Source organism: Enhydra lutris, unplaced genomic scaffold (assembly GCF_002288905.1).
Source record: "Enhydra lutris kenyoni isolate GAN:26980312 unplaced genomic scaffold, ASM228890v2 scaffoldscaffold54, whole genome shotgun sequence".
Classification (NCBI taxonomy): Eukaryota; Metazoa; Chordata; class Mammalia; order Carnivora; family Mustelidae; genus Enhydra; species Enhydra lutris.
The window spans coordinates 6,154,383-6,178,578 of NW_019154138.1; the positions used below are offsets into that span (position 1 = coordinate 6,154,383).

Genomic DNA, 24,196 nt, shown 5'->3' on the forward strand with positions numbered 1-24,196 from the left:
ATTTAAAGTGTTTCTTTTTTAAAAAGTTTATATTTTATGACTTTAAAAATAGCCACAGTGTCTTTCACTTAGCTTGCAAAAAAAAAAAAATTATAATGTGAAATAGTATTTTTGCTTGTTCCCGTCACTTATGATGAATTGGATGCATTAATTACAACAAATGGACTAATTGGGGAAGATTCATTGTTTGTCCAATTATTGCAATGAGAGAATCAACAGGGGGCAATTACAGATTGACACTGTAGAATGGAGCTTGTTACCCAGCCTCTACTAGTAAACATGTGGGCAGGATTCAGATGAGTGCATAAATTACATCTGAAAATCAAATATAGATGTCAAGTATAAACACGGAGGTTTCCTAGTGCAAATGAATTAACATTTCAAATTTATACTTAGTTTGAAATTGCCATTTGCTGTGTGAAACAAGCTATGTTTTGCTATTTAGTCCTTTTACTTGCCGGAGTGTCTGTTGCTGCAATTTGCTAACGTTGATAACAGAGCCCTTTAATGTTTTAGAAAAACAAAACTTGCAAAAAGCCCTTATTATTCATATATTCTGTATTTGGCACTTAGGTGATATTTCTAAGAATAGCAAACTGTCAGTTTATTTGAAGAAGGTATCTATAATGAACTTCTAGTTTCATTTATAATGATATTTTATAATTCATATAGTAGACTCTTTGTGATCCTGGTTGGAAGAATGGAATGCTCTTTGGTAATTGGGTATTTTACTCAGCTGATTTCATTTTATTTTTCTACTTTTGGATTATCTGATTTCTCTCACATAATATTTATGGCAAACATTTGTCATAATACAGGCAGTAGAGGTTTCTGGTTGTTTGAAAATCAGATAAACTTTAACCTTAATAGTTTACTAAGAGATAATAATGGTTTCATATTTGTCGGTACCCATTAAACTATGTATATTTATTGACTGTAAGTATCTGCTGACTGGTTGAAATACAGTGTTATTTTATTATAAAATCAGTAAGATATTGGAGATAGTAGACTAGGAATAAAGAGACCTTTGTTGTCCTTTACTAAACTTGAGACTTGGGCATTTTATTTCACCTTTTGGAGCTAAACCTTCCATATTAGTATATTGGGACTAGCACCTTATCTATCTCAGCGTTTTTCTCAGGATCAACCAAGATACTGTAGGCAAAAGCACTTTGGTGTGTTTTAAGTGCTCTATAAATATAAAATCATTACATTATCCTGAATATTTGTTTTTAGAGTTTTCTATGATAGTAACCCTGAACCAGTGGTTCCCAAACCTGGTGGAACATCAGAATCTTTTAAGGGAATATTTTAGAAGTCTGATTGGAATCCCACTTAACTAGATCAGAAACCTGAGGTTGGGACCTGCACATCTGTATTTTTCTTTCTCTTTTTCTTTTTTTTTTTCCCCCCACTTTTTACTTTGAACTAATCTCAGAATTGCAGAAATAGGTCAGAGTTCCTTTAGGCCCTTCACCCAGCTTCCTCAAATGTTAACATCTTATATAACCAAAGCACGATTATCAAAAACCCAGAAAAAAACACTTGTGCAATTCTATTAACTTTGATACCTCACACACATTTTGTTAGTTGTTCCATTGTTTTGGCCAAGATCCTGCATTTCACAGTTTTGTCATCCCTCCTTACACTCCTCCAATTTGGGATGACGCCTCAGTCTCTGTGTTTTGTAAAAACTTTTTTTTTTTTTTTTTTTTTTTGGGTATAATGCCTCTCTGTTTGGGTTTGTCTGATAATTTCTGATTAGGAATCCTTATTTTTAACAGACAGCCTTCTAATGTAGCCTACCTCTCACACATTTAGGAATTACTCATCAATATCAACCTAATCTTTGTTCCCCTTTGTAGTGTCCCCTATATGCCATTTTAGAACTGTACAATAAGCCAGTATGACTTCATTGTTTTCAAGAGTCAGTGTTCCGTGTTAGCAACCCTAGTTTTTAAATCTTAAAATATGTCTGTATTTTACTCAGAAATAGATCAGTCAAGCATGACTTAATGTTTTAGAATCGCCTTTTTCCTACTATGGAAATGTACCATTTTTTAACAGAAAGGACATGTGTAAATATTTTGAACTCTGTAAGGCTTAATAGGAAACTACTATATCTGAAATATCTCTTACAAAGTTAGGATTTTAAAAAGATTTTTGCATAGGTTAGGAATGGTTGATGAGTTTATGAAATGAGGTGCTCTTCCAGGCCTGTAGAACAGCTTGGAAGAAAATATAGAATATATGGAAAACATAATTTAAAAGGTCCTTTTTTGTTTTGAAGAACATTTCAAGTAATTAGTATAGTGAAGGTTTATTCTAAGGTATCATGGGCTATGTTTTTACTAGGACCTACCCTCTGCTAAAAAGGGTAGGTATCTGAGGTTGATGGGGGGGCACAGCACTTACTAGTACTTCTTTTCTAGAGATTTAGGCAATATTTATCTATAAAAATATTTGAGCAGATGGCAGAATGCATCCCATATATATTTCTAATACCTAATTTTACTTAAGAGTTATCCCTGATCTTGCCACTGAATACCACCTGGGCAGGTGCCTTGGGCTTTATTGGGTAATCAATCACAAGGAGCATCAAGCTTACCCATCAAGGAGGAGGTTTTTACTGGAAGAGGAGACTTCCAGTCTTGTTTCTTGATCTAGAAGCTGGTTACACATTTATGTTCATTTCAGAAAATACATGAAGCTGTTCTCTTTTGATGTGTGCACTTTTCTGAACTTACATAATACTTTCATATTAGAAGACAGGTTTAGGAAAAGTGAGGGGTTGCCTTTGGGAACATTTTGAGAGCTTCAGTTCAAGCTCTGGAGTGAGGCATACGTAATTTTTATCTCTAGTCTTATTTTCGGTGTGACTTTGAGCAAGGCATTTAACTTTCCTCAGCCGCCATTTCCTTATAAAATGCTTGTATTCACTTCTTGGAATGGTATGAACATGAAATGAGAGAATGCATGTTAAAGTCAACAGAGACCGCCTCCATAAACAATGGCTAAATGGAAGCTTTGAAGATGTAAAGGAGTTCCAAGAGGTCAGATAACCGTGGGTTGAGGACTGAAAATGAAACAGTCCATATAGGCAGACGGGGAGGAGAAAGAACAAGATCCTGTGATATGTAACAGTAGATAGGACCTCAAGGGAGAGTTTTTTTTTTTGTTGTTGTTGTTGTTTTTAAAGATTTTATTTATTTATTTGACACAGAGAGAGAGATCACAATTAGGCAGAGAGGGAGGCAGAGAGAGAGAGGGACGCAGGCTCCCCGCTGAGCAGAGAGCCCAGATGTGGGGCTCGATCCCAGGACACTGAGATCACGACCCAAGCTAAAGGCAGAGGCTTAACCCACTGAGCCACCCAGGCGCCCCAAGAGAGAGTTTTATGTTAGCAGGGAAACCCGATTAAGGAAAAGAGACCAGAAGAGGGAAGAAGTGACCAGTGAAAGTGGTGAGAGGGAATGAAATATAAGCAAATATAAGCATGGTTGGTTCCTTCAGGAGATCTTTTCGTTCTCCCTCTGAGTTCCTGGGTCCAACATGAGCTGCGTTTGTACTCTTACTTGCTTTCTTCATGTAGTCCAAAGAATGCAAGTGAGATACCCAGTAAAAATCATCCTTCTCCTGTTGAAGGTGGTAATCATGCCATACAAGAATCATGTAGGAGTGACTCTTTCCAGAGGTTTCTTGCCTCGTATCCAGTCATCCAGTCAGTGACCATGTCTGTTGATTGTGCCTCCATAATAAAGTTATGCTTTTCTTCTTCACCTCCCATCCACACAGCGTGGCCCTGTGTTGCACTCTTCATGCCTCACTCGAGTTGTCATTTGCCTGACTGCTGGTTTCCCTGCCTTGCGTTTCTCTTCTTCTGGTTGCATTGCTCTCTTGTTTGAAATTCTTCCCCCCACCAATTTTTTTGAGGTATAATTGATGTATAACATTGTGTATTCATTTAAGGTGTACAACCCAATAATCTGACACACGTTCCTATCGCAGAACTGTCGCCATCACCTCACTAGTTACAAATTTTTTTTTCTCATGACGAGAACTTTGAAGATTCACTCTCCTAGCAACTTTCAAATACACAATGCAGTATTGTTAACTATGATCACCGTGCTGTATGTTAAATCCATAGAACTTATTTGTGTAAAATTCTCACAGCTTCCAAATGCTTTATTACTTTTTTTCATGTATTCAGAATATCTCCGAGCTGTTTGTTGTCAGTGGTGAACAAGACATTCTGTTTCAGTTCCTGCCCTGCAGAGCTTAAAAGCTGGCCTTAAGCTAAAATGTTAACTCCTTACATGTCATATAGGATCTTCTGTGATCGTCAGCCTGTCTAGATGACCATCTCTCTCTGCTTCCTCCTCCTGCAGTGCTTTGTGGCTCTCTGACATGCTCCTGTCCCTGTGTATTTCTCTCATTCTTCTCTAATACCCCCCTGCCTGGAATGCACTCTTTGTCTTCTTTCACTACCAGTTGAACTCCCTTTTATCATTCATTTCCTATCTCAAACTTTACCTTTTCTGTAAATGTACTCCTTTACAGCAGATGGAAGCACTTCTTTTGTGTTCACATTCCATCCAGTACTAACTTCCACTTCTGCGTTTGAACCATGTTCATATTTTAACAATGATACTTTAACATTAGGGACTGTGTCTACTTTATCTTCAAATCCTAGAACCTGGAAGTGTCTGGCATATAATAATTAATATAATAATTATAATAATTAGAGGTTAGTTCAGAAAGTACCATGTCAGGACTTTGCTAAGAACTCATTTGCATTATCCCACTTACTTCTCAACAACAGTAGAGGTAGCTATTATAGGATCCCTATTTTCCTGGAAGGGAAACTAAGGCTAAAAGAGATCAAACGATTTGCCAGGTGTCTTACAGATAAGCAAATGGTAGAATCACATTTAAAATCTTTGATGCTGGTGCTCAGTTGTTTAGCGTCTGCCTTCAGCTCAGGTCATGATCCCTGGGTTCTGGGACCCTGGGATCGAGCTCTGCATCGGGCTCCCTGCTCAGCGGGAAGCCTGTTTCTCCCTCTCCCACACCCCCTGCTTGTGTTCCCTCTCTCACTGTATCTTTCTCTGTCAAAGACATAAGTAAAATCTTAAAAAAAAAATCTTTGATGCTATGTTTTCAAAGTGTGTGCTCTTAACCTCCAAGTTCTCCCACATTAATAAGTAATTGTTGAAGAAAATTCTTTTATGCTTCTGATACATCATACTTGAAAATGTTTGGGGAAATTTTCTCTGTTTGGAATATAGATATCTAAAATAGAATTTCCCTGATTAGCAATTAGCATGGTTTGTGATTAGTCTGGTGCTTCAAAATCATGCCCTCTCATCTATTGAACCAGAATAAGGAAATGTCAGAGCTCTGTACTTTCTACCTTGATAAGGAAAAAAACTGAAAGCACATTTTCTTTTTAAACATTTGTATTTCATGTGTCTGTGTATACATACGAATATGTATACACACATATGCCTATATATATATATATATATATATATATATATATACACACACACACACACACATACATATATATATATGAGAGAGACAGGCAAACTGTGGAAATATTTTTTAAAATGAAAAAAGAGTTTTTAACTCTTTAGGAACATATAGTACAGCTAGGATAAGCCGTAGCATAAATGAAATAATTAAAGGACAATTCATTTTTAAAGTGTTTTAAGTAAGGGAGAAATTAGGGAAAAAACAGTCAAAGCTTCTAGGGAATAGGTGGGATATAAGGACATTAAGTGGAATTTGAATTTTGTAAGAGGTAGAAGGGGAGAAAACCTCATTCCAAATCTATAAGACAATAAGTGAATTATTTTAATTACTAAATATGGTTGTAGCACTTGACCTTTTTTCTCCCATCAAAAATAATTTTGAGCTTGAGAAATAAGGGATAGAACTTGAGTGCCTTTCTGTGCTTAAAAGTATGTTAACTGTAACATTGGTTTGTGTTTGTTCCATTAGAATGCAGTTCTTGTCTTGAAAACATCATTATGGATTTCATGATAATTACCATCTTTGGTTGAACATTCATGTGATATGAAATGGAAAAAAGTTTATCATTGCAATCTTAATATGACAACAAATGGAAAAAGGCAGAGAGTTCATACTGTTTACTCTTTTCCTCTTGAAACAGCAAACTCATTATTACATTGGGTAAGAAACAAAAAAGAAAGAATGAGTCTTCAGATGAGATATCTGATACAGAGCAGATGCCACAGCATACATGCAAAGAGGAAGACTCTCAAGTGAGTACTGCATTTGTTTTCTGAGAAACGAAGCACTGATAGAATTACCTAGACAGCCTAAAACTGCTTTATGGTTATTTATACTATAGTTTAGTAGGAAAACTACATTTTATTAGATGGTAGAACTCGAAGACAGCATTATGATAATATGCTCCTAGTAGTATTACCGTAGAATGTCCAACCTGGGAGGAAACTTACGTACCCTCTCTAAACCCCTTATTTTTCAGACAGTGAAACCAAATCCCGGAGAGGTTAATAGTCCAAAGTCCCTGATGGCTTTTAGCATGGAGAAATATCTAGTGATAATATTCTATACTTATAGAGTGCTTTTGAATGAACTTAAGGATGGAGATCCTAAGTTTTAGAATCACATACAGTGATAGAGCAAATGGCTCAAATCATTCCTAGAGATAATTCCTTTGGTCTGCTTCTGTCAAAGAAAAGATAACCAGTTATATTAAAAATCCCCTAATGTAGACAAGCATACTGTGCATTTTGCCTTTTTTTTTTTAATAGGTGGTTATTCAAACCTTGTGTAGTTTAAAAAAAAATGTATATTTATATATATATCTATATATATATATAGGGAAGGTCATAATAATTCAGGCCACCCTCTGTTCTCTAATAATTTAAGTACAACTCTAGGCCTTATGGGTGGTGGCAGTTGTTGAATTATGGGGCCAGAAAGCCCCTGAATGGCCTTTCTTCTTCCTTATGCAGCTTCTTATCCAATGGGAGAGTAGTGGCTCAAGGCTCCTGGGCTGCTGCGAGAGTTGAGGTAAGGGCAGTAACTGAGCTCCTAATATTATATGGCCTGGCTTTTTTGTCACATGTTATCCTTCACTCAGGCAGACTTACAGTTACCTTATTCACCATGAGAAAATTCAGTTTAATTTTTACTAGCATAAGGCTGGCCATTTTTCCGTTATGTAATTACCAAACAATGAAATGGTAGAATAGGTTAACGTGCACATTTCTTCCATACCTTTCATTGCAGTGTTAGTTGTTTGATAGGCATGTTGCTTTAACACAAAAATATAAGTGGAGAAGAAAATATTTTCTAGAAAATGATTATAAATCTGTATTATTGATATATTTAAATGTATAATATGAATGATGGAGAGGTCCGTGTCTTTTTCAACCACCAGGGACCATCAAGATTTGAAAGCCGAAAAAGTAATTTAAGTTTCAGGCTTGGAGTCAGGTGGAAATCTAAAAATCTGAATGTGATAATTAATTTTTTACCTGTAATCTTAATACACAGTACTTCAGTAGTCTGACTGCATTTGCAGACTTCATTTAAAAAAAAAAAACCTGCAGCACATTATATTAGGATTATTATAGGAAACAATGTGTTCCCATAACAAAGTATTAGTCATATACAAGTGTATTTCTGACCACTTACGTGAAGTGTTGTGGACTGATCCCTTGAAGCCTCTAAGACAGAAGAAAAAAAGCTGGAAAAAAGACATTCGAAGAAAGAATTTTCACTATTTTAAATTGTACTTTGAAAACATTAAGAGAAAGAAAGCCAGAAAAAAGCACATCAGCTAAAAATGTATACACCAAATTAGTTTTTATATTTTTAAAGTAGTAGTGATACTACTTGACAGAGAAAGTGATTTGATGAAAATGGTGCCTCATTTGGCTCTGCCTGATGTGTAACTGGGTACTTTAGGAGAATATAATTTATTCCACTGTAATGATTCCAGCTGTAATCTTATAATATCTATAATAACCTTATAATATTCCAGCTATAATCATATAACTCAGACTTTTTAATTAATCTTTTAGACTGATAAAGTCTTCATGAGGGTGCAGTTTACAAATTTATTGCTCTTGTTTTATCTTCTGAAGAATCAATTAAATTTGCACTTTTGAGAGTTCAAAGGATTCTTTCAGGCCACTAATTTACAATTTACTGAAGACCTAAGTGAGGCATCTCAGAGAACTAATAGATGCCTAAATGACCAGAAAGGAAACTTAAATGCTGAAAACATGAGACAGAATCTTCTAAAAGTATACTGAATTATTCATTATTTAGAAGATTTATGCCCAGTGAGACATAACATTGGTAATACATGTTATTGTTAGAATAATAAATGTCACCGTTGGTTTATTAATTTAAACTATTCTTCAATATTCAGAGCCATATGATACCTGTTGTAGAACTCTAAATATTCCTGTAGCCTTGTATTAGACTAGATATCCATAGAATTTTTCTCTCAAGTAATAATAAAAATTAGTGTTTTCTTTTGTTTTTGTTTTTGTTTTTCAAAATAAGATGTGGAAAATTTGGGTTTCTAGAAGTCCTTTTATTATAACTTTTATAGCCACCTTCCCTGTCTCCCATATTAACAGAAGTGTTACTTTGAGTTTTGAAAATATAAATGTCTTCATGGCCAAGAGATGGTGAGACCCATCCTAAATGAGCCATGAAGTTATCTACTCTATTTGGCTGAGCTAACTTACCGTATTAGTGCCTTTCTTTCCCACCATAATCCACAATTCAAGAGAAAGAAGCAAAGTAAGGTTAAAAGCCACTGCCAACTTTTTGGATGCAGGTAACAGTTTCTCCCCAGCCTTCTGTACTGACTGAGCCATCTTTGTCATGGCTGTGGAAATAGGAAAGGCCTGCCAAATTGAGGATATTGGCAGAAACCAAGAAAATTCATGGATTATTTTGCAGGTTACATTATGGGGGAATGTCATGGTAGTTACTAAACATGTTAAAGAAAATGGCATAGAAAAAGGAAGAAGGGATAGATTTACCAAATATTGAGCAATAGAAAAGTTGGCTGAGATGCCTCCACCCATGAAATTTTAAAGAGGTGGAAAAAAGCAGACCTAAATCCTTTGAAGTTGTCAGGCCAACGTGAGATTTTGATTTTATAGTGAGGAACATTAAATATTAGATCTTTAGGGAGGTAAGTAAAGCCATGTGTATTTGATACATGATTTAAAATCACTTAGTTTATTTTAAAATTATGGTACTACATGTAATACTTTTCAAAAGGCTTACTTCTGGTTTTGATAGTGATGTTCTTTATTTTTAAGGGAAGCTAGTAAAGTTAGTAAAACACTGGTTCCTCTTTCATACACATTTAATTATTTGGTAGATTTACTTGATTGTTTTGTGTATCTCTTCTAAAACCTTTTATATTCTTTTGTTTTAAACACAAGTTCATGGATTTTGTGGCAAATAATTGATTTATTCTTCTAGTTTTATGTCCCTGATTAATTATTTAGCCAGTATTCATCTGATGCGCTTTTAAGGTTTGGGGCAGAAACTGTGACAGTATTAACAGTTTAAAATATGTGTTGCCTAACGTGTGAAATAGCTAAATAAAACATGTTTTTACTCTTCATAATGATAGTTTCTAAAAGGACATAATTAAGCAATAAATGTATTACTAATAAAATGGGTTTTGTCCAAGCTATGAAATAGTTAAATAAAGTAAATCTTTTTATTCCTAACAATTTCTAAAGAAAAGTAATCGAGGTATTACTAATCTTTGTTATTTGAAACTTTAGGAAGTAAAACAAGATTCTAAGCCTGTGGCAAAGGGCAAATTATAATCTTCCTTTAATTAAAAGGAAAAATGAGAAAAGATGACGGTTGAACACAATTTCAGAAATTTAATTTACAAAATTACCACACTAAAAGTAATTATTTTAAAAATCTCGCTTGAAAATCGGTCATATAAGTATGTTCCTTATGGTTCATTGCAGAAAAGAAGATCAAATCGTCAAATTAAAAGAAAAAAATATGCAGAAGATGCAGAAGGGAAGCAATCTGAAGAAGAGGTTAAAGGTTCTATGAAAATAAAAAAGAATTCAGCTCCTTTACCTGGCGAACAGCCTTTACAGTTATTTGTGGTAAGACATATTTGGAATTATGACTACAAATTGTTTGAAATCAACATACTTCAAGATACTTTCATTATCTTTCCTCCTAAAACCTACTCCAACTTTTCCTCCTGGATTCCTGTTGTAGTTAATAGAACCAGTAATTGTTCAGATCAGAAACCTAGGAATTCATTCTCTCTGTTTTCTTCCTTTGCCTCGTCATCCGGTTTATCACCACATTTTTCACCCCCTAAATATATATTTCTGAAACTCCTCCAAATTCTATCTTTTCTGTGGAATATTTCTAAGTTACAGTCCTGATCATTGTACTGTCTACCTAAAGCTTCTCTTAGAGCTTCCCAAGTCTTTTTTTTTTTTTTTAAAGATTTTATTTATTTATTTGACAGAGATCACAAGTAGGCAGAGGCAGGCAGAGAGAGGAGGAAGCAGGCTCCCTGCTGAGCAGAGAGCCCGAAACGGGGCTCGATCCCAGGACCCTGGGATCATGACCTGAGCCTAAGGCAGAGGCTTTAACCCACTGAGCCACTCAGGCACCCCGAGCTTCCCAAGTCTTAACAAAAAATAATGATGCCTTCTTAGCACATCACATAAAGCCCTTTGTATGGATTTTTTTAGTCTTCTCTCCAACTTCTTTACAAGCACTGAATCCTCTGACCTTATGAACATAGGTGCACTCTCTGTGTTTGCATATTGCAATTTCCTCTCTTAATCTTCCTTATCTGGATTGTGAACCAACCAGTCTTCTGCCAACTGAGTGATTTGCCACCTTGGGCAAGTACTTAGTCGTCTATGCCTGAGCTTCCTAATCTGTACAGCAGAGAGATGACAGTGGTGCAGTGTAGTTGCAAGGATTAAATTAGTTAATGTGTGCAAAGTGCTGATGATAACGCTGAGCCAATTAAGAAGCACAGTGTGTTTACCATGATGATGATGATGCAGATAATGACGAGGACAATAACAGCAATGATTTCATTTTCCATTTTTTATTCCTAACATTTAACACGGTGCCTGACACATGTACTAACTAAACTGAGTTTCAGTGTGTTCATAAACATACAAAGTGGCTGCTAAAGGAATTTTTAGAATGTGACACGGTGTCTTCTTTCCTCCTTCCCACAGGAGAATCCAAGTGAAGAAGATGCTGCAATTGTAGACAAAATACTATCTTCTAGAATTGTAAAAAAGGAAGTAAGTAATCGCACATTACATTTTACCCTTTATATTCCATGGCCTTATTCTTAAAATCATAAGTATTGATTTTATTTTCTTAGGTATCACCTGGAGTAATGATTGATACAGAAGAATTTTTTGTAAAATACAAGAATTAGTAAGTATCTGAGTTAGAAAATGCTGATTTATATATAAATATACTTAAACATATTAAGTTAAATTATTTCTTTTATTTTACCTGAATTTTCAAATGTTTTATTCAAAATCTTTTTGTGGTAAAATTTAAGTGAATTTTTTTTCAGGAAGTATTAATTATTAACATCAAAAGGCAGGAATCTTTATAAAATGTTCTTTTACAAATGATAGACATTATTATATTTATATTGTTGGATTTTCCAGATTTTATTCACATTATTCCTATACTTGGGTGAAAAACTGTTTTTAAAAGAATTAACACTGATTTCAAAACAAGTTAGCTTTCTGATCATTACAAAACTGTTACAATGAGGAAATAAATGATAAGTCACATCTTGTTACCTTTGTGATTTGGTTTATCATTCTGTTTCTCTGTGGCAAATTGCACATCTTTATACTACATCCTTGAGATACAGTGATCACAGTGGCTTTATAAATTGAATGGAGTCTGTTAACATTAAATGAAATGATGAGCTACCTGTTCATAAGGTTGAATATTCTGTATTGAGTGCTGTGACTCAAAATAAATTTTAAAAAACCAAAACGTGTTATTCTGTGTCATTCTAATATATTGCTTTTATATAAATTTTAGCTCCTATCTTCACTGTGAGTGGGCCACCGAACAGCAGCTTCTGAAAGATAAAAGGATCCAGCAGAAAATCAAACGATTCAAATTGAGACAAGCACAAAGAGCACATTTTTTTGCTGATGTAAGAAAAAGAAATAAATGAAACTATTATGTGTTGAACTCTGAACACTTGCAGTATTTATCAAAAATTTAAGTATTATTCATTTTAATTCTTAGGCTTCCAAGTTTGATATTTGAATACAAATGCTATCTACATAAGTAATTTTCTCTCCCCAAATTTAGCTTGGAAACTAGCTGAAACAGGCACAGTGATAATTCAGAGTGGTAGATAACTCTTGTATTTTTAAATTAGCATGTATTTCAGTACTTAGAGTTGAATATGAGTGGGTTAATATCTCAAGAATTTTGTCAGCAAAGTTACCCAAGTAATGGAAATGGTAATATAGCAAATGAATGGAAACTTAAGATTTTTCAGTACGTGAAATACATTGCATATTTTCTGTGCCAGGTTTGTGCATGAATGAACAAATCATCATAGGCATAATTCATTTTAAAGGCCTCACTAATTACTTTGATGTCCTTTCCTGCTCTAAATTTTTTCTTTTTTCTTTTAATAGGCTTGTTTTAGAGCAATTTTAAATTCATCTAAATTTTTTGATGTTTTAATTTGTAGAACTTTTTGAGTTTTTATTTTGAAAAATCTAAGTTGTAAAAATAGTACAATGAATTCCCATGTGTGTGTGTGTGTGTGTGTGTGTGTGTATTTCACTATCCTTGACACACAGTGTTAAATTAGTTTCAGGTGTACAACCTAGTGATTCCACTAGTCTGTGTATTATACTATGCTCAGCACAAGTCTAACTGCCATCTGTCACCATACAGCACTATTACAATACCACTGACTGTTCCCTATGCTGTATATTTTATTTTCCTACATATATTTTGATAAGATTCCCTAAATGTTAATATTTTACCATGTCGGCTTTGTCACTCACATTTGTTCTCCCTCTGCCTCTGTCCTCTTCTCTCTCTCTCTCTCTCCCCCTCCCATGCACATACATTTCTTTTCTAAACCATTTGAATGTAAATTGCAAATACTTCAGTATTTAATTTTTTAAAAATTCTGTCACATAATAATGGTATAATTAACACTGAGATAGTATTAGCTCATCTATATACCAACCTTATTCATATTTCACTAATTGTTGTACTTTTTATTTTATTTTTGTTGTTTTTGTACTTTTTATAGCAAAAAAAAAAAGTGTTTTTGTGTTTATTGTGGTCCAGAATCCAATCCAGCATCATATGTTGAATTTACTTGTCATGTCTCTGTTCGTCAGTCTTTCTTTGTTTTTCATTACTTGGACATTTTTTTTATAAAGAGTATAAGTGGTTTATTTTGTAGAATGTCCCTCAATTTGGGCTTGTCTAATGTTGCCTCAGGATTCAAGTCATGCATTTTTTTAAAAGACCATCACTCTATTGTATACCCAAAACTAATATAACACTGAATGATAACTACACTGGAATTAAAATATTTTAAAAAGAAAAGACCACCACAGAAATGATGCTGTACCCTTCTCACTGAAGGAGGAGGAGAGTGTTATCTGTTTGCCCCATTACCTGTGGTGGTAACTTTAATCACTGATTATGGTGGTCTCTGGCAGATTTTTTCACCACGAAGTTATGGTTACTTCCTTTGTACTTATAAAATCTCCTTGAAAAATTTGATGACCTACTCAGTTTATGGATGCTTGGAGGCCAAAAATTTAAAGACTAATTTTTTGTCACTTGACTCGGGTACAACATGAATTGGAGCTATGCAGATTGTCTTAAAGTACCTGGTTACCATTCTGATGTTGGGCAGTTATCAAGAGATCCTGAGATGATACTGTCATTCAGGAAGGATTTGAGACAATGAAGAGAACTAAAGACAGAACCGTGAAGCTCTACAGTATTTAGAGGTTAAGCAGAGGAGGAGAGGCAGCAGAGATAGCCAAGAAGGGTTATCGAAAGTGAGGCGTTCAGGAAGGAATAATAAGCAGCCAGGGAGACAAGAGAAGGAGCAGCAGTCTGTTCAGAAGAGAGAAGGAGGAGTATAAAAACATGGAGGTGTGCCATAACATGGAGTTTGAAAAGTATGTGTTTTTGTACTTTGGAAGCATGAAATCTGGGGTGCACCAGTGCCAATGATAGGAGATGAGGCTAGAGGACAAGGTAGGATCCTCAAAACCAGTGTGGGCCTGATCTCCAAACAAGGGAGGGTCAGTGAAGGATTTGAAGCAGTGGAATAAATAAGATTTATATTTGAGAAACATCACTCTAGGGTCATTATGAAAATGGACTAAAGGGAGGCAGGAAGGTAGTTGAAAATTAGGCGGTTGTTGAGATCCAAGTAAGAAGTGATGAAGCAGTGAGAAAGAGGAAGGAGGAACCACTTTGAGTTGTAGTTGAAGACAGAATCTGTAAGAATTGATGACTTATTGGATGTGAAAGATTAAAAAAAAAGAGAGAGGGACTCTGAGCTGACTTCTACATTTCTGACTTGTGTAACTGGGAGTAAAGTGTGGAAGGGGTGCTGTGTTACCATTAACCTAGAAGGAAACTATAGGAAAGAAGCAAAGGTTGAAGAGTAAATGAGTGCAGTTTGAGGTAGCTCAGATAGAGTTGGCATCCACTGGAGTAACTGGGTCCTGAGCCCAAGAGTCATCAGTTGATAGTGTTTGATTGAGGGACTCCTGGGTGGCTCAGTCAGTTGAATATCTGCCTTGCCAGGTCGTGATCCTGGAACTCCAGGATCGACTCCCACATTGGGCTCCCTGCTCAGCGGGGAGTCTGCTTTTCCCCTTCCTTCTGCCCCTCACCCTGTTGGTGCTTTATCTCTCTCTCAAATAAATAAGTACAATTTTTTAAAAAATAATGATGCAGCTGAGAGATGAGGTGGGGTGATTGGTCTTCAACACGTAGACCTGAAGAAAGTGGCACAAGAAAGGTGCGGAGGCTCTTCTAGGAAAATTTTAAAGGATGTATCTTCGAGAGTAAGTCACTTGTCTGAGGTATCTTATTTCATAATGTTATTCAGTTGGTTTTATTACACATAATGTGATGATTCATTATATAGACAAGTAGCCTAGATACCTTTTAGAAATTAAAAGGGAAGTGAGCTACTTATTGAAAATTTAATTGAAATCAAACTTCTTTTGTTCTAGAAAATAGCTAGTAAATTTGTTTATTTCACTTTTATCTTTCTACTTCTTTGTCAATTATCACTTAAGTTAACTTTTTAATTTTAGATGGAAGAGGAACCATTTAACCCAGACTACGTTGAAGTAGACAGAGTATTAGAAGTCTCTTTTTGTGAAGATAAAGATACTGGTGAGGTAAATATTTAGGGGAAAAAATTTTTTAATTAGGAAGACCCTCAAACTTTCCAAATATTAAAACTTACTCCTTTTTAAAAATTAATGACCTAAAAACACTGAAAAATGTTTCATTGGTTTTTATTGATGTAGGTTAAGTATATTTAAACTGTTTCTAAGTACTCTTTTTCAAAATAGTAAAACAAAAAAATAAATTTTTTTTACAGCCTGTTATTTACTACTTAGTAAAGTGGTGCTCATTACCATACGAAGATAGTACATGGGAACTAAAAGAAGACGTAGATCTTGCAAAAATAGAAGAGTTTGAACAGTTACAAGCTTCAAGGCCTGACACAAGACATTTGGTAAGAATCATGTCTTAGACAACTTCATAAAATCTTAGTACTTCTTTTATTCAGCAGGTTTAATGTAATCTTTGCATTTTTAATTGTGATTTTGGTGTACAATGAATACCTTATTTTAAAAATTGCCACATAGTATCTTATGTATGTTAATTTGACTATTCCTCCATTAGTGTGCGTTCCAGTTTTTTGCTCTCATAAACAGTCCTGCATTGAACATTGAACCCATGTGTACAAGCCTCTGTAAGACAAATCAGAAGTGTAATCACTTAGAGCATATGTGCATTTATGATTTTGATGAGTATTTCCTTCAAATTTCCCTCGGCAAGTTCCAAATGCTTCTGTCTCATCTCTGAATTTAAGAGTTTCCCACTACTGTTTCTCTCAGGTCATTTATAAAAATATCAAAAATAGGGCGCCTGGGTGGCTCAGTGGGTTAAGCCTCTGCCTTCGGCTCAGGTCATGATCTCAGGGTCCTGGGATCGAGGCCCGCATCGGGCTCTCTGCTCAGCGGGGAGCCTGCTTTCTCCTCTCTCTCTATGCCTGCCTCTCTGCCTACTTGTGATCTCTCTCTCTCTCTGTTTCAAATAAATAAATAAAATCTTTAAAAAAATATATATCAAAAATACCAGTTTCAGCTCAAGTTGGAGTTATTAATTCTCTATCTCTATAATAAAGAAAAATCCTTATTATACCCACCTTTTCCTTCTTTTCTAAAAACCAGTTAATTCTCCATAACTGAATAGTTACAGTTCATCTCCTCCCATAGTACCTTTATTTTATTTTATTTTATTAAGATTTTATTTATTTGTTTGACAGAGATCACAAGTAGGCAAAGAGGCAGGCAGAGAGGGAGGGGGAAGCAGGCTCCCCACTGAGCAGAGAGCCCAACGTGGGGCTTGATCCCAGGACCCTGGGATCATGACCTGAGCCGAAGGCAGAGGCTTAACCCACTGACCCACCCAGGTGCCCCCATAGTAGCTTTATTTTAAAAGAATCTTTTATATGGAATATTGTTGAAAGCCTACATAAATTCAGTATGTTGATTTTTTTTTTTTTTTTAAATTATTGACTACATGCATATCTTTTCCCTGGTCAAAAAATAAAAAGTATGTGACACCTGAGTTGCTTGGTCAGTTAAGCATCTGCCTTTGGCTCAGGTCATGATCCCAGGGTCCTTGGATCAAGTCCCACATCAGGCTCTTTGCTCAGCGGGGAGCCTACTTCTCCCTCTGCCTGCCTCTCCCCCTGTTTATGCCCTCTCTTCCCCACCTCTCTCTCTCTCTGACAAATAATAAATAAGTAAATCCTTAAAAAAATATATTTTTTTTTCTTAAAGATTTTATTTACTTATTTGACAGGCAGAGATCACAAGTAGGCAGAGAGACAGGCAGAGAGAGAGAGAGGTGGAAGCAGGCTCCCCACTGAGCAGAGAGCCCGATGCGGGACTTGATCCCAGGACCCTGAGATAATAACCTGAGCCAAAGGCAGAGACTTTAACCCACTGAGCCACCCAGGTGCCCCTTAAAAATATTTTTTAAAAAATAAAAAGTAGATTATTAACTTTTCTGGTACAGAAACTATAGAATTTTAGAAGGCTGTGGCAAAGTGTGATATTGTTGATAATTAATGTTTTATTTTCAATTCCTAAAATTACTTACTTTTAATCCTAAAACATAGGATTATTGTCATATGAATTCAGTTTTGGGGAGCCAATCAAAAGAAATTTACCATGAGGAGACCTATTATGATTTTATTGAATATTTTGTCCCATCCTTTTTCAAAATGTAATTTGGTCATAGGAATTTCTTACTTCACTAAAGAGGGAATTTATACATGAAAAGGCAGGAGCAGTTGACTTTTCCATTAGCATCAGAGTAAGGAAAAACTGCCATAAAAAATGTGGAGGTGCAACAGAAGAGAAGGAATGAATTAAAATTGTTCATGAAATAAGTCATATTTTGGTTTGGGGGGGCTTTTTTTAAAAAAGATTTTATTTATTTGACAGAGAGTGCACAAGCAGGGAAAGCAGCAAAGGGAGAAGGAGAAGCAGGCTCCCCACTGAGCAGGGAGCTCAATGCAGGACTTGATCCAAGACCCTAGAATCATGACCTGAGCCAAAGGCAGACTTTTAACCGACTGAGCCACCCAGGCGCCCCCATAATAACATTATTTCTGATAGCCAGTATAAGTATTCATCAACAGGTGAATGGATAAACAAAGTTATTATGAACATTAGTATACAAGTCTTTGTCTAGTCATGTGCTTTCATTTCTTTTCAGTAAATAGCTATGAGTTAAATGGCTGGATCATATGTTAGGTATATGTTTAATTTTTAAGAAACTGCCAAGCTTTTTCCAATTGGTCATATCATATTACGTTCCCAACAGCCTTGTGTAAGAGTGCTAATTGCTTCACATCCTAGTCAGCACTTGGAACAGTGTTTTTAATCTTAGTGATTCTAGTATATATATAATGGTATGACATTGTGATATTGGTATGACATTGTGATTTTCACTTACATTACCTACTGATTACTGATGTTGAGAATATTTTCATGTGCTTATTTGCCATTAGTGTATCTTCTTTAATAAGGTGCCAGTTCATATATTTTACCTATTTTTTATTGGCTTGTTTGCTTTCTTATTATTGAGCTCTAAGAATTATTTATATGTTCTAGGTGCAAGTCCTTTATCAGATATATGATTCGCAAATGTTTTCTCCAAGTCTGTGGCTTGTAGTTTCACTATATTAACAGTGTAAAAGAACAAAAGTTCCTAATTTTGATGAAGTCCAGTTTATCTGTCTTTTCCTTATGGATCATACTTTTGGTACTATAGCTAAGAAATCTTTGCCAGAAGTTTTTTAGTTTTAGGTAACGTTTAGGTCTATAATGAATTTTGAGTTAATTTTTGTATATAGTACATGTATGAATCAAAGTTCATTTTTTGCTTATGGGTATCCAGTTTTTCTAGCGCCATATTGTGGATAAAACCACCTTCCATTCCTAGGAAAAATCTACTTGGTCATGATACCAGGGATATTGGTGTATAGTGGGTTTTTTGTTTTATTTTGTTGTTTTGTTTTGTTTTGGTAATATCTTTTATTTTAGTGCCTGGGCTTCATGGAATGAGTTGGAACATATGCTATCTTCTTCAATTTTCTGGAAGAGTTTGTGGAGAACTAATGTGGTCTTTAGACATTTGTAATATTTCACCATAACACTGTATAACGTTATGCTTCTATAATTATTTTAAAAGCAATGTTTTTACCATGTATGAGGTTTGTGCAAGATTAAAAAATCCGGAATACACCGTTCTTTGTTTTCCCACAAAGGATCGTCCTCCTGCTAATATTTGGAAAAAAATTGATCAATCCAGGGACTATAAAAATGGCAATCAACTCAGGGAATATCAACTAGAAGGACTCAACTGGCTCTTGTTCAATTGGTACAATAGGTATGTAGTGTACCAACAGAAAAAAAGCTTAATGTGTTGTTTTTTTAGTATGTGTCAAAATATGTTAAGTAAAATAGTTCCTGATGTTGCTATATTATTACTGTCATGAAGTCTTTATATTGAAAGTGAGGTTATCTCAGGAAGATGTGTAAATTATAATTTAGGATTTTGACTTCAATTGCTTCATTTAAATGTATGCCAGTCAGAATAGAAGAAAGTTGATAAGATGATTAATAGTAAAATTTGAAATGCCTTTCTCACCATTATAAAACATTTGTTATGTTACAGAGTTTTTTTCAACTTACCAGCTTATACTGCTGTCTGCCAGTAATTGAATCTAGTTAGTAAAGTATGAGCAATTATATCAGTAAGAATTAAGTAGGTCTATCATTTAAGTCTTTAGAGAAGCAGATTGTCAGCAGTTGATGAGGAATAGAAATCAAAATATAAGAACCTAGTAATGAATTTATGCTTTCTATTAATTGCTTATTTTCCAAGTTGTTCAAAATGCTGGGTGGAACATTAGCTCACTTTTTTACAATGAAAAGATAATTACAAAAGAAATGAAAAATGGACCCATGATTTGGAAAGTATAGTGGCATATACAAGAGAGCAAGCAAAGGCATTGTGATGAGTAATAACAGGACAGTTTGATGACACTTTTTATTCAAAATCATTTTTCCATGTTTTTACTTCTCAGGTGATTCTTCTGAGTCGTTGCACTCAGTAATTGTGAGTCCTGAGACTCAGTCATGTGGAGCTGGGGGGACCTGTTAACTCCACACCGAGCTCTTTCCTCTAGAGCTCATATTTTCTAAATGTTTATATTTTCTAAATGTTAATATTTTCTAAATGTTAACCATCATTTTCTAAATGTTTATATTTTCTAAATGTTAACCATCATTCTTCCCAAGGATCCTTCCAGGCAAAATACTTAAAGTATTGTTTTGCTTGAATCTCCTCGTTGCTGCCCTTCCCCATTGCCCACATTGCTTGTTTTAAACTTCCAGCACTTTCCTCAGGCCATCTATCACAACCCTACCCTCTTCACCCCAACGTGACTGCTCCATAGAGAAGCCTAGGGCCCGTAGGTGAGCTTGTTCAAGTTCTTGCCTGCCCTCACAGCCAGGCCAACAAACATATCTCCATTCTTAGCTTTTCTTAGCTGTCCTCATGTGCCAGAAGTTAAAAGGTGCCTCCACAGCCAAGACTCATCCACACCTCTGTTCTGACTTGCCGCACAGCCAGTTTTCTCAGAGCCTCACTCCATCAGCTGTCCTCCTGCACTCTTACACCTTCAAGCCACCTCAAGACTAGTGCTGTCCCTTCACTCTGCGAACAAATCTGGGTCTAACCTTTCATAAAAATGCAAGAAAGAAAAGGATAAGCCTTCTCTTGTTGGTTCTGTTTTTTCTTCTAGCAACCTTGAGCCATCTGTAGTTTCGTAGAAGAAAGCCAACAGGAGCTCTTCCTGTTTCCTCATCTCCAGCTCGCTTTAAACCTGTTGCTTGGATGTGATAATTTGTCTTTGAAATGTGTAACTTCCCAATCTGAGGGGTAGTTTTCACCCCTAGTTTGCTTTGTCCCTGCTGCTTTGGGTTGTGATTGCTCCTTCTGCAAACCTTCCCTCATTCTCACCCCCAGCAGCTTCCACCGTAGGACTCTCTCCAGACCCTGTGACCTGGAGATCTGCTGGTTTCCCTTCCTCTGCTTGCCCTTTCAGTGTTGCATTTTCCTCCTAACAGTGCTCTTTTGCTCTTTCCTTGTAGTACAGTTTTGTTCATCCTAAGCCATACTCTACACAGGCTATGCCTTCATTTATCAATAACATCCTAATGGTCTTGTATCTTTATCTCTAACTTGAGATATCTCTAACTTGAACTCCAAGCCCATATTTCTGTTTGCCTCTTGCTACTTTACAGGCTATCTCATTGTTCTTTTATCAGCACAAAATTCAAAATTAACCTCATCGTTTCCCCTTTCCTCAAGAACCAAACTTGTTCTTCCGACATATTTTGTACTTCCGTTAAGAATAACGCAATAAAGGGGCCCCTGGCTGGCTCAGTCAGTAGAGCATGCAACTCTTGATCTTAGGGTCATGAGTTCAAGCCCCACATTGGCATGGAGCCTACCAAAAAATAAATAAATAAATAAGTAAATAACATGATTCATTTAGTCATCAAGACTGAAATCTGGCTGTCATCCAATACCCCATATATCTGGTTGGTCACTAAGTCCGAATCATTCTCAGTCATAGTTAACTTTGGAATCCATTCTCTCCTCTTAGTCCCCTCTCTCTTAGTCCAAGTGCCCGCCATTGTTCCCTGCGTTATTGCAGTACTTTCCCACTCAGTGTTCCAGCTTCTACTCACTTCACCTTCTAATATCCACAGTAGAGCCAGAGTGAACCTCAGAGTACAAACACGATTGCGTCGGGTTTCTTTAAAAATTTAAGTGGCTCCCGTTGCATAACAGAATGATGTCCAATGTTCTTTATTGTGACCTCTTCATATCATAGTGATTCCCCCTCCTTTTACCCTCGTCTCAAAACCACGTTTGTAGTCTCCCAGTTGATCGTGTTCTTTACACCTCTGCTCCTTTGCTGTGCTCTCTGACAAAATCCTACCCATGACTGACCTCTTCCCTGAAAGAGATCTCCTTTCCTACCATCTCTTTTTGCCAGAGTTGGACACTTAACTCCTCTGAGCTTCTTTAATAAACTTAACCCCGAGGGTCCTCAACTGGGCCTATATTATAATCATTTGTGGAACTTCTAAAAAAAAATTATAGCTGCTTTGTCCTACTCCATAATGTGTAGGGGAGAGCCCTGGGTATCTGTGTTTCCTTCAGGCTTTTAGGCTCTTCTAATGCACAGCCAGAGTTGAAAACCAGTGCTTTGTTTGTGCTTCCATGATAGGACACTGTATGATTTTTATTTACTTACATGCATGTCTGCTTCTCTAATAGATACAAGCCCCTGGAAGGCAAAGAACATGTTCTGTTTCTTTTGTATCCCATCTTCTCATACTGTCCCTGAAATAGAGAAGGTATTTAATAAATGCTTCCTGAATAAATAATATATTTAGTTTGTCTTACTCCTGCCATTCTTTAACAAAATCATACCTCTAACAGGTGTTATCTTTGTTTTGGAGCTACAGAAATCTATAGTTTTCCCTTTGCGGGATTATAATGAAATTACAGTTTCATATATATACAAAAGGATTTGCCTTATCTGCACTTCAGCAATTTTTATGTTTTTATAAATGCAAGTATTTTAACTTGATCTTTGATTATTTTTATATATTTATCATTAAAAATGTTATAGTGTACAGAAAAACCCATTGTATACATGGATAATATATTTGTTTATTTCAGACGAAACTGCATTTTAGCAGATGAAATGGGTCTTGGCAAAACCATTCAATCAATTACATTCCTCTACGAAATCCTTCTGACTGATATAAGAGGACCTTTCCTGATTATTGCTCCGCTTTCTACTATTGCGAACTGGGAGAGAGAATTTCGTACGTGGACTGATATTAATGTTGTGGTTTATCATGGGAGCCTGATTAGCAGACAGATGATACAGCAATATGAGATGTACTTCAGGGACTCACAGGTGTGTTACTGGTGATTTTGTTTGTTGTTTGAAAGGCCAAGTTTGAAAAAGCCAATTATTACGCATTCATTATTTTCAAATTTGGGGTGAATTTTATTTGCCTACATATATCTTAGTTCAGTCTCTTTATTCATCATCTTTATTTTACAATAAACTTGAGTAGCTCAAGAGAATAGGGACGAGGAATTAGGATCACGTTCTGGTTCACTATCTAGTATGCTGATTTATACAAATGTACTAATTTGATTGTATCCCTAATTTTTCAACTAGAATAATTGTTTTACTAACTGCTTTTAAAAAAACACACATTAAATTTATTTTTTAGAATACTACCTGTCTCTTTAATCAGCCTCCAATTTTCTCCCTCCATTTTTAAAATTCAAATCTTCAGTGAACACCATGGGTTTAAATGCCTCTTGAGATGAAACCGTAGGTTCTCTTTCATGTTCAAAGGATTTTGATTTTAGACACATCTTAAAGTTTGGTTTGTTTGTTTTGTATGCAGATACAAGCATACCTCTCTGTTGTTTTCCCCTTTGGATTGATTACTCCAGTGCTCTGGTGATTGGGTGGTTTTCTTCTCCTCTGTATCCGGAAGACACATTTTCCATTTTACTTTGGCCTCTTCAGTAGGAAGCTTAGTAGAAGATTTCTTATTTTTCAGCTAAATACACACATCATAAAATTAAGGGATAACATTATAATAAAGAATTTTCTAGCAGAAAGTTAAAATCTAGAAAGCATTAAGTGCCAGTTGCAGTTTTGAGTGGTAATAGGACTCTTTAGATTAAGAATTTTATTAAGAAATAATGAACAAGATTAATAAAAACACAGTTCATACAAAGTTATACTCTTTAATTGGAATAGGTTTATTTATTTTTTTTTAAAGATTTTATTTATTTATTTGACAAATCACAAGTAGGCAGAGAGGCAGGCAGAGAGAGAGGAAGAAGCAGGCTCCCCGCTGAGCAGAAAGCCCGATGCGGGGCTTGAACCCAGGACCTGGGATCATGACCTGAGCCGAAGGCAGTGGCCCAACCCACTGAGCCGCCCAGGCGCCCCTGGAATAGGTTTATTGCCTAACATTCAGCTTCAGTGGCACCTTAATACTTTATTTTTCTTTCACTAATTCCTTTGTTTTATAAGGATCATTATAACATATGATGTGATAGCGTCATGTGAAATGATGCAGGTTGGAGTAAGTTAATGTGTCTAGCCTTGCACTGCTTTTCTTCCCAGTGGTAATTGATTTTCTACCTATTCAGAATGGAAAATGGATGAATT

General features: G+C 35.7%; 1 protein-coding gene across 6 annotated transcripts in view; it reads left to right on the forward strand.

Moving 5' to 3' along the window:
- LOC111157319 (chromodomain helicase DNA binding protein 9) overlaps window positions 1-24,196 on the forward strand; it is a 146,646-nt gene that overhangs the window by 52,430 nt on the left and 70,020 nt on the right. For all 6 annotated transcript variants that reach the window (XM_022518623.1, XM_022518624.1, XM_022518625.1 and 3 more), the window contains exons 3-11: window positions 6,179-6,290; window positions 10,023-10,169; window positions 11,280-11,348; window positions 11,432-11,487; window positions 12,118-12,235; window positions 15,408-15,494; window positions 15,701-15,838; window positions 19,172-19,293; window positions 22,669-22,912. In XM_022518623.1, the coding sequence (XP_022374331.1) occupies window positions 6,179-6,290; window positions 10,023-10,169; window positions 11,280-11,348; window positions 11,432-11,487; window positions 12,118-12,235; window positions 15,408-15,494; window positions 15,701-15,838; window positions 19,172-19,293; window positions 22,669-22,912 (1,093 nt within the window). The remainder of the gene's footprint in view (window positions 1-6,178; window positions 6,291-10,022; window positions 10,170-11,279; window positions 11,349-11,431; window positions 11,488-12,117; window positions 12,236-15,407; window positions 15,495-15,700; window positions 15,839-19,171; window positions 19,294-22,668; window positions 22,913-24,196) is intronic.